Source organism: Olea europaea, chromosome 12, assembly GCF_002742605.1.
Source record: "Olea europaea var. sylvestris chromosome 12, O_europaea_v1, whole genome shotgun sequence".
NCBI lineage: Eukaryota > Viridiplantae > Streptophyta > Magnoliopsida > Lamiales > Oleaceae > Olea > Olea europaea.
This window is the reverse complement of record NC_036248.1, coordinates 10835665-10847513: the sequence shown is the minus strand read 5'-3', so window position 1 is coordinate 10847513 and position 11849 is coordinate 10835665. Positions and strand designations below refer to the sequence as shown.

The 11849-nt window shown below is 31.0% G+C and overlaps 1 protein-coding gene across 21 annotated transcripts; it reads right to left on the bottom strand.

The window, feature by feature from the left end:
• Positions 1-87: 87 nt before the first annotated feature.
• On the bottom strand, positions 88-11849 carry LOC111405594. Of its 21 annotated transcripts, none has more exons than XR_002704830.1 (9): positions 11693-11847; positions 9625-9687; positions 7156-7266; positions 6985-7062; positions 3658-6848; positions 2446-2533; positions 1468-2316; positions 1173-1302; positions 713-1000 (listed from the first exon to the last, which is right to left on the bottom strand). XR_002704830.1 is itself a non-coding variant. In XM_023034550.1 (8 exons), coding segments are annotated over exons 3-8 (327 nt in total). In that variant the 5' UTR covers positions 7157-7266; positions 9625-9687; positions 11693-11831; the 3' UTR covers positions 88-568. The 21 variants fall into 21 exon arrangements, 7 of the variants coding, with proteins under 7 accessions (XP_022890318.1, XP_022890317.1, XP_022890314.1 ...); XR_002704832.1 differs by having other exon boundaries at positions 1468-1543; XR_002704827.1 differs by lacking the exon at positions 713-1000 and adding an exon at positions 88-577 and having other exon boundaries at positions 1468-2533.

Genomic DNA, 11849 nt, shown 5'->3' with positions numbered 1-11849 from the left:
CCGTGCAATACACGAGCTATGTTATTTTTAAGATAATGTTAACGTATCAAAATATTGCGTTGCATTTTTCATATTGATACACTTAAGTGTCCGAAAAAATTTGTAAGCAATTCAAACCTTCAAAGAAAGTTGAGATAGTTGATTTCATAAAAATGTTGTTCAAAAATGAAGAAATTGGCACCGTGGTCTCGATAATGAAATTTAAATAATCCTGCATGATGCATAGAGATCCACAGTGACATAGGCCATCCCCTCACAATTAAAGCCTATTACTATTTGCTTTTCAGGCGAAGGCTCCAGATATTCAGCAGGACGTCGACATGCACTGATTGGAATAGAGACAGTTGTTCTTCATTGTTGCATTTTTTTTTTTTTTTTTTTTACGTACGGGAATCCTGTAAACTAACGAAGGAAGTGCGAGGTAGAAGAGCCTTCCAAACAATCTTTTTGAACTATTTTTTGGTGCTTCACGCTCAGATATTGTTTTATTCAATGTCAAAAATCCCTCCTCAGCATCATTAAAGTCACATAAACATTTAATCTACATGAGCCACAACAATCAGCATATTTACATCATCTGTCAAAAGTTAAAAAATATGAAATTATAAGTTGAGGTCATGTACTAACCAATTGAAGAAATAACACACGTTATAGACAGAATGATGATGCTCTGTAGAGTTTAGATACACATATGTACACACACATGACATGGTGAAGTACAATTTTAGCTAATTGAGGCACTCGATTGCTAGTTTCAACAACGTTGTACAAAATACAAAAACGTACATCAATATCCTACTATTTTTTGCCACATGCACCTAACAGAGCAAACCCATATTATTGTACCAACGAAGCTGATATGTAGTAGTGTCAAAAAACTTCTGTTGGTCCTAATGATAAAAGACGATAACGAAAAAAAAAAAAAAAAAAAAAAAAAAAAAAAAAAGACGTGACATTAAAAAACAGGAGGAAGCATGGTGAAGTGATCACAATCATCCAACTGCACAAGTATTAACAAGAGCTTCTTGTAAGCATAGATAGTAAAATAATCTTTCAAAAAGTCACTGATACAAAATGAATAAACAAGATAATAGAAAGAGCAACTGAAGATACAAGTTACAACACTATGGAGGATATAATGAATATGTGTAAATTGTAAATATAATACTCACATAGTTCTCTTGAAAGCAATTGAGGTGCATTAGTTTAAGAAAGCTAGGCCCGTAAAGCTCTTTCAACCAACCAGAGAATAAGCACATGTGCCCCTAATAAGCATAATGGGAAAATGTCAGTATTTGCTCCCTGCATGATGAACATGTAAAGTCTTTAGATATATCAGAATTGATATGCTAAAATGATGGTAAGAGGAAAAAAAAATACTTCTATAGTGCGAATGATTTGTCACTGAAACATCATGACCTAAATTATGGAGAAAACATTTAATAGACAAAAATTGTACACACTTACATGTGAAAGAAGCAACTTTACAGTTTGGTCAAGGCCTCTTTTTGTATCATGATGCAAAGGAAGCCCATTATGGTAGCTTTTCAAAAAGGAGGAAAAAATAAAAGATAACTTATGAAGCAGGTTATAGCAGAAATGAAGAACATTTAGCGAACATTGATTAGGAAAATGCTTAAACTGATGATTAGATTTAACACATACGAAATGAGAGGGGATACAGCAAAAATTTGAATGTCTCAAGAAAGAAACGCTCTTAATAATCAAGAATTTTACTCAGAGGAGCAATCTAAAAAGAATTGGCTATATAAGGCATAGCGATGAATTCTATCTCTATAGTCTAATGAGTAAGAAGATTTTAGATAATAATAAGAAAATATTTTAATAGAATTCTCGTGTGAAGACAAGTATAATTAGGAAACAACAATAATAGAAAATTTTACCAAAATAATAAATCACAGTTGGCAAAACTGGTTGCCTATTTAAAATTAAAATAGAAAGATGCAGATTTATTTGCTGAGGATGTGCATCAACATATATAAAGTAAAAAAGAGCATATGAAACTAAGTTTGCAAATTGAAGTGATCGAAAGACCTAGTATTTTTTACCTAAGGCTCGTAGAGCTTTTAGTACGCAAAGGTTCATTATTCACTTCTGTTCAGTTTTATTTAATCACAAGAAATCATAAATAATCACAATGGTATCTCTACACCATTCGAAAAATTTTATTACAAGAAATCATAAATAATTATTCAGTTTTATTTGCAATTGTTCATTAGTCAATGGCAATTAGCACCATGCCGCTGCTTTAATAGCCAGAGCAGAAGGACCACAAGGTATCGTAAAACACTTCTCCTAGAATATTAGAATGCAAAGGGAAAAGGTCAGTACAACATCTTTTTTCTTCCATAAAAGGAAAATTTATTGAAATGGAGATTCTAAAGTAAAAGATACAGCTGATATGTATAAATCAAAACAACAAACCATTTTGCAAAACATGCCCTTGCATAGTATTGAGCAGATCTAGAAGCCAATCTATCTAGCCCTTAGCACCAAGATTCATTTTTGGACCCTGGTGATGAAACTAAACCGTGTAAATAATAATAATAATAAATAAACTAAGATATGATATGGAACATATTTTTCAAAAGAAATTCAAACAATCCAAATCGTGCATGAACACAATTAACCCAAAACTGAACGCTTTAGTTTGACTTGGTGATGAACAAAAAATGACAGAAGAAAGTATTCACAAAAAGTTGGCAACTTTATAAAATGATACAATTGAATCTGAAATATAACTCTTTGAACTAATGAACAACATATTTGATGACAAATCAACAAAGTCAAACCATAACATTAAATTCAATAAATGAAAAGGTAGATAAATATATAGGTGCATATAACACATGCATCTATGAAACAATATGTATTTGCTCCCCTTAAACGCTACTGGCTATTTCAGCTGTAGGCCATCAAATTGAGATGATAATAGTACATAGGCAAAGTAAAACTTTAAAAGCTGGCCCAAATTATTTTGTTTAGAAATAAGAAGATATTAGTTTGATGACAATGTATAAATATTACAAGCAAGTGTAAGTTGAATGTTGCAGGATGCACCTCGAAATACAATAACATATATAAGGAAAGTGTATTATCCAAAGACTCAAAATTATTCCAAATATCCCAATAGTAATTATAATACATGAATAAGAATAATTTGATATTTTAAGCAAAGAAATGAAAAATACTTCGTGAAACGAATATCTTATTCCACAATAAAACATTTCCAGTGTCATGCACCAAGAAATGATAAGAAAGAAGAATGGTAATAATTTTAGCATACTATAAAGTAATAAACACACTTCTACGCGGTCAATAGGACTTGTCTGTTGTAACAAACATCGTTAACTAGACTTTCTAGTATTTAACCTAAGTGAATGGAAGAAATTCATGAAATACAAAAAATACAAGTTTGCAAAATCAATCGGTGTGATGAAAACTTAAAGTTACAGTTGATATGAACATATATATTACAATAAAAGGTTATAAGAAAATATGAAAAATTGTTTAACAAAACAGGAAAATCATTTGTAGCAAAAACAAATATACCTAGTCTGAATGCTAAACATTAGATAAATCCAAATAAACATAAGGAAATCAGGAAAAAAAAAAAAGTGGGGAATTGATACAAACCTTTGATAAAGCCAAGATTTAGAAGGCCGTTGAAGTAAGACAAGAATTGTATGAAGTTCCACAAAGAAACCTAAAACGCATGTGGGGGTCAATGTCTTATTTTTCAGATCTTTCTGACATATTTATGAACGGAAAAATTTCTTTGTAGACAACATTTTTGGTACATGTTTTGTGAAAATTTTCTGCTTTTAATGGTTTAAGTAGAACTTTGATAGATGTGCTTGTTTTTGTCCTTGATAATGCTACATAAAGTTGATCATGACAGAAAATTGTCTCTGGAAGATACAAACCCACAAAATTAAGCGTTTGACCCTGTGCTTTGTTTATCGTCATTGCGAAGCACAGTCTGATTGGAAATTGAGTTCTTTTGAATTGAATTGAGTTTTGATCATTTTTTAGAGGTATAGAAGGGTTCTTGACAAGAAAACATATTTTCCACAAGACTCGTCAGTTGTGATTTTAGCAAGAATTACGTTCTTTTGAAACTTTCGACAAGTTAAGCGTGTCCCATTGTACAATCCTTCAGAAGGATTGATATTTCGCAATAACATGACACGACAATTTATCTTAAGTTCCAATTTATGTGGTGGAATACCATTTGGGGTTAGACTATTCAAAAAAATCTTCTTGCAAGTTTTGTTTTGATTTATCAATTGCTTCATTGAAACTGTAATATGCGAACATTTCACTTGGAATCTGTTCGAGCAAAATTTGGTTAATATGATCAACACCTTCATTTGAGGCGTAAGAATAACTTGATTTACCATCGCATAGAGATTATCAACATATGCTTCTATATCTGGAAAAACATGATGTATCAAATTTTTTAAAGATGTAATTTCATCTTCAAATGGCAAAACTATATTGTTTGGAAGTTTAATGCATTTACAACTATGTTCTTTCTCCGTTTCATCTCCAATTCTTATCAAGTAATCAAAAAATGTGGGATCCAACTTCGCCATCATATTCTCGATCAATGGTAGATGCAAATACGAAGGCCATAAGTTTGAGAAAATTAAGCTAACTTTCATTATGTCGGCACCTCTGGTAGAACTTGACGAAAATTTCCTCCAAGAACAACTACTTTTCCACCAAAAAGCAAGTTATAATCTGTAATATCCCTAAACATCTTATCTACAGCTTCAACAGCAAAACGATTTACCATCGGTGTTTCATCCCAAATGATCAACCTAGACATTTTCAACAAACTTCTTAAAGTTGATTGCCTGCTAACAGAACATTTTATTTCACCAACTGTTTTTAAAGGAATTTTAAATCTTGAATGAGCCGTTCGACCTCCAGATAAAAGAGATGCAGATACTCCAAATGATGCAGTTGCCAAAACAATTAAATTTTGTGACCTTACACCAGTTAGGAGTGCTTTATATAAAAATGTTTTTCCTGTCCCACCTAGACCCTCGATGAAGAAAGCACCACTCGATTCAGATTTTACTTTTTCCATAATTATATCATATGCAAACTCTTGTTCTTTATTTAATATTGCAGCACAAGCAAGACCCCCTTCAATATCAAAATTAGTTGTCTCCTCTTCAACCATTCTTCTCAACCTTTCAGTTTCATATATATTTACATTGAATGGCACCATGACATAATCATTTATGTTCTTACCTAATGATTCCAAAATAGAACTAATGTCTTCTAAAGCCCGTAGTTCCACAATCTCCTTAGGTATATTTTGACGTACATAGTCGTCAAACATATAAACCTTAAACTTGTCCCACAAGAACTTTGGATGGTTAGGATTGCAAAGTGTAAGAAGTATAGCAAAGAGACGTTTTAAAAAAGTAGGCATTTCATAAACAATAACTTCAAATATACATTCTTCAAAATGATTGTCTCCGCTTAATAAATCATATAAAAGTGTTGCTTCTCGATATGTAGCAACAGTTACCCCATTTAAAGTTCGTAAATCACGAAATGATACTGATCCTCTAATATGATTAAGAAGAATGCGAAGGAAATATCGTTCTCCTTCAGAAGAATTAGCTATTACAATTCGTCCTATAACAATTTGCTTCTTTCTAGGAGTCCAAATTTTGTTATTTGCATTCCAAACAAAATATTTTGGGAAATCTCGATACAACAATGTATGAACAAGTTCATTTTCTTCATTCATTAGAAAGAATTCAGTTAACATAGTTCTTCTCGTATTTTCTTTTTCAATAATAGTTGATAAATCATCATGATCAATATATGTTATTTATTGATGATCCTCAATATGAAAGTGTAAAGAATAAACATATGGATAAATATCTGACAAATTGAAAGAAAAAATTCTCCACATAACCTCGGGTGGAGATATCCATCTAGCAGATTGATAAGCAAAAATTTCATCGATTTCCTCATTTGTTTCATTTGTGTCAACGAAGAAATTAATACGATCATATTCTTTGTACACATATTTATACAAATATTTTACAGTTTTGATAGAAGAACATACTTCAACATTGATGTGGCAGTCAAATTTCGCACTTAAATAAGGATCGTATGGTGCGACCCAACGATTGTTAAACATTTGACCCATAACTTTAATAGAAATTCCATTATTACGTTGCCTATACAATGGATATGAGTTATCGCAAAATATAGTAGTATTACAATAATCCCTCAGATATTTATTTTTACAACCATTATTTGTTTCCATACATACATTTTTAGGATTTAAATTTCCACAAGGACCATGCATATTATGTTTAAAAATAATTGAATGAAGATGGGGTGTTTTGGTTTGTTAGGAATTTCACAAGATACTATCTTATCAACTTCTTCAGAACAACAAATTTTGTAGCCGCATTTAAAAATCAACAATAGATGTGTATGAGGAAGCCCTCTTTTTTGAAATTCAAAGCAGCAACGGGGCCTAATACATTTTCCTTACATAAATCGTTTTTCAACTCTTCTAATTTTGCTCTAAATATACGCGTGATTAGATCTGGTCGATTCAGAACCTCTTCATTGTGTCTTAGTTCTCGCTTGATTTCTGGCCAATTTATATTACATGTTATAGTAAAAAATACTTCTGATTTTCCATAACGTTGTACAATAGCCATCGCATCCATGTATCTCCTTAGCAGATCTCTAGAGCCACATGTAAAAGATTGTGGTAAAACAAGCTTCCTTCTAATTTTGCACCCTCTTGTCTTTCCATTTTGAACACTATCTACAATGCCCTGATAAAGTTCAGCACAATTTTTTTTTTTTTTTGGTTGTTACGGAAATAATCTAATCTAGTAATTTCAATCTTAACATACATATCTACAATATATAGTTGAAATAGCCTACCAGTGTGAAGTAACATGAACGTACCAAAAAGTCCAATTTGTAATTTGTACGAATAGTATTCTCGGCAAGAAACCTGAGACCGTTTTTTGGTTCCATTGAGCACTGCATGATGTAACAAAGAATCAATTTCAGTATTCATTTGCGACATTTACATTACGGAAGGTGTAAAATTTACTAAAAGGTGCATTCACTAACTTGTATCCTCTTTTTCGAGAATTTCAGCTGCAGAATTAATTGTGCTAGGAAAAGCAATAGAGTCGGGCAAATGTTGAGGCTAAAAGTATGTGCTTCTACATCTCTCAATACCTTCATGCCAACCAGATTCACCATATAGAAAAATCAAAGGATATTGCAAAGGATTATAACAACAATAGTAATAGTGAAACCTGTGTGAATCACCATAATGACCATATATAGTAATATCACGAATGTGAACATTTGCATTTTCATCTTCTTCAACCCAAACAATAGCTACTTGAAATGTTGTAGGAGTATTGAAGACTCTTTGATCAACTCTTGGATCACATCTTATATGTATTCGATGATCATGTAAATTAGTCATATCACTTAAAGACCTAAAAAATCTACTATATGAATTTACTTTAAGAATTTCAATTAAGGTAATTAAAGTAGATTCAATGAAATTCTCTGAAATTTTCATACGATTTTGAAGCTCATTATTTGTATCATAAAAATATAATTGCATGTAAGAAAGCGTATTATTCTAAGGCATAAGTTGATTTATATAATGATATACTTGTCCCTGAACCCTAAATATGTAAATAGCTCTATATGTTTTCAAAAGTTCTCTATCTGCTTTACATCGAACGATGTGAACGCAAAATGATTTTTATATCCTCTTGCATTTTTTTTTGAATTCCATATACATAGGATCTTTAGAAGTAAACAAGTCGTACAATTCAATTGGTGATTCTGGCATAAAGAGCTTAACTTTTCCATCAGAACAACAAAAACCTTTATTTTCTCTATAAAATTTTCGTGCACCACAATGCTTACAGTCAATGCATGTTGGTAATACATATGCAGTACTTGATATATTCAATATCTTAGAACTTTCTTCTACTTCAGAATTGGAAATATAAGTTGTTCCTTTATTTGAAGTAGAAGCTTTACAATGATCATTTATAGTAGATTCATGCATTTGGACAGTACTTGAATTATTATTTCCACATAACATAGGGTCAGTAATCCTTTTGTGACGATCAATGCATCCAATTTTAACTTGATTTCGCCAATCCCTTTCTCTTTGATTATGTTGTTGGCGAATGAAGGCACGGTATGACTCGTTTGTACTTTCAGAAATAATTTGAGGGTTAATTAAATCAGGCTCTCCATCAGCACGTGTTTCGAAAATATCCATTAGAACACTAAGATAAATTGTTGGACAATTGGAATCCAACTTGAGCAACAGGATCTAAAAATACTGAAAAAAATACCACATGTTAAATTATATATAAGCTAAATGTAAACTTTACAAAATAAAAAAATGATCTAAACCATGACTAAAAATTTACTTTACAAGGCTTCTAAACGTTTATTATAAATGTGAAATGTAATTTTGGCTATCTTTATACGAATGAAGGCACGGTATGACTCGTTTGTACTTTCAGAAATAATTTGAGGGTTAATTAAATCAGGCTCTCCATCAGCACATGTTTCGAAAATATCCATTAGATCACTAAGATAAATTGTTGGACAATTGGAATCCAACTTGAGCAACAGGATCTAAAAATACTGAAAAAAATACCACATGTTAAATTATATATAAGCTAAATGTAAACTTTACAAAATAAAAAAATGATCTAAACCATGACTAAAAATTTACTTTACAAGGCTTCTAAACGTTTATTATAAATGTGAAATGTAATTTTGGCTATCTTTATAATACTATGAATAAGATAAGCAATTACGCTCATTACATGAGGAGGACCATTCTTATTGACTAGAAATAAAATCTTCGATGAAATTAAAAAAAAATAAAAAATCTAATCATTATAATCTATGAAGAAATAAGATTGAAATTTTTCAACGGCGTAATAAATCATAAAATGCAAAGAAAAATAAGAATGTCATAATTGACTTTTCAATGGACCTCTTATATTAGGCTCTCATAAATTGCACAGAATCTTAGGAAAATTTATTAGAGTCTGCAAGCCTATTTTTCATCGTACAAAGAAACCAACTAAATGGAGGATTCATACAGTGCACAAACAAAGCATAACAACTAATAACCTTATTAGAAATTTAAAAATACAACTTACTATAACAAGTGATCAAAATAAACCTACTACACAAACCTATGAAGAATCAATTATAAGAAAAAAAATTATTTAGAAAAAAGTTACCTAACAAAGACCGTACTATTGCAATCGCGAATTCCACGATTAAAAAAAATACAATTGTTTGAAAGAAAAAAATTTAAAAAATTTAAAAAGTTACACGACAAAGACTATACTGCTGCAGTTGTAAATTTCACCAACTAAAAATACAATCAAATATCATACACATAATTACTCAAAGTACAATGATTAGTTCAAACATATAGAAGATTAGAAGCTCAAATTAAGAATAATCTACAGCTAAAACGAATTATTCTGAAAACATAAATGACCCTCAACCAAAGCAAATATAGAATCTACCTACCTAAAAATAATATTCTTCAATTTCAATGTTAATCTTCTGCTATATTCTGTAACTTTCACAAAGCTACAAACAAAGACAGTAGGAAAAATTAAAAGTTGAAAGTAGACATTAACAAAATCGAACAAAAAATGCATAAGAAAAAATACAAAGGAACATACTCAAGATTACCAAATAACACCCAACATGCCATTATTGTTCGACAAAAAGCAAATCCATGTTTTCAAATCTCGTCATTATAATTCCTAGCCACACCAAATCTCTTTTGCAAAGAAACCTTAAACCAAACTCCATACCAATACTGTATCAACCTTAAAGTTTTTCACACTGTTTCAAGTGCTCATTCAACTTTTATATTTGAGTAATTTATTTAAACCATACACCATTTAAAAAATTATTCTTAATCATATAAGAAAGCCTTTGGTTAATTCAACTTTCATGTATTCTGATATTACTCAACATAGTGTAATTAGGAAAATTACATCTCTGATCCAACATACAACACTTCTTGAACCAAAAGCTCTTATTCACGAAGCTATAAGATCTTCACTTACCAAAGTCCAACAACCCACTCAAACCCAACCACCACCATCTCATCAATACAAATCAAAACACCTGGAAAGGTTGAGCCAGCGATCTGAAAAATGACGAGTCCTTATAATCATAAAAAATGTAGGTCCACTTCAACTACATTTCTCATTTTTCCTGTCCCTAACAAATACAAATCCCACTTTATTCTTCCTATTTTGCAATACAATTTACTAATACACAGCGTCATTTTTCCAAAATTGCTTCAATTACACTTATACAAACAGTTGACCTGATTCTTCATTCATCACCTTCGTATGCTTAACTGTGAATATAAGTCAAGCCCACAAATTATTCTGCAATAATTTGCTGCCAAATTAAGTACTTATGGTTGATTTTTGAGGTGCGTTTTAAAATTGTGAACGAGATTATGAGTGGGTTTAGGAATTTGGAGTGGATGTGGATAATCGGTAAATTGACTCACAGGTTTTTCTTCTTTAATCATATTATGTTCTATTGATAAATTATATTTCATAGTGCTTAAACACCCCTTGACGTCTATCTAGGCCCGAATTCAATTTTCGTGTCAAAGCCCTAAAACATATATCATATTTATAAAGCTTGCTTCAAGCTTCATCATTAAAAAGACGATAATCCATAAACTATGCTACATATTTATTTCTTTAATCATATTCTATTCTATTGATAAACTTTGTTTGATATTGTTTAAACATCCTTGACGCTGTTCGGGCCATATTCAGTTTTTTTCTATGAAAACCTAAAACATACATGATTTTCAAAAGTTGATAAAGAGACAACACATGAACTTAAAATACTTGTATGCTCTAATATTGCCCCTATTTTGTGTAAATAAAATCAAAAATTTAATTAATGTCAAATAGGGACATGTCTAAACAATTAAACGTCTTGTTTAGAAACTTAAAAAGTTCAAAAAAAGTGATATATTTTTTTAACATAAATATGGCATGAAATGAAAACCAACATAATTTTCTTCCATTATTGCCTTGAAAGTAGAGGAATTCTGCTGGCAAGTGGAATCCAATACAAAGAAGACAATTTTCTTTTGTTTAAATTCTTCTCCATTATCCTTATCTCTCATCGCTTCTACTCTTCAATTATATCTTCCATTAGTACTATCTCCATTTCATCTTCAGGAGGATTTACTTCTCTTTTTCTTCAAACCCATCTTTCCTAATTCAAGAAAAACACTTGTAAATCATAACCCATCTCGATCCAATAATTTCGTTTGCATTCCTTTTATCAACAAACTATAAAAATTGAAATCAACTTCAGACCCACCCCATTTGTGCCAATCTATAAAAACCCAAATCAATTAAAAAACAAATAAAATCAAACACTTGATTTGTCAGTGTCACACATGGAGAAACCCACAAAATTAAATTGATGAGAACTCATGCTCATATATAAACCATTCAAATCAATCGATGATCGAAAATCAGTTTCAAGAGTGGAAAAATTTGGAGGAGACTAAAGTTTTGAGATGGGCTAAGAGACACGATACCTGGTGGTGGTAGGCGACGAAGGTGCGACGAAAAGATGGCTGCCAAATTTTGCAATGAAATTATGAAACGAAAGTGTTGGAGAGAGGAAATGTATAAGGTCAATCTTCTTTCTGGGTCCTTTTATTTAATTTATATACTAGGAGATATTTCTGGGTC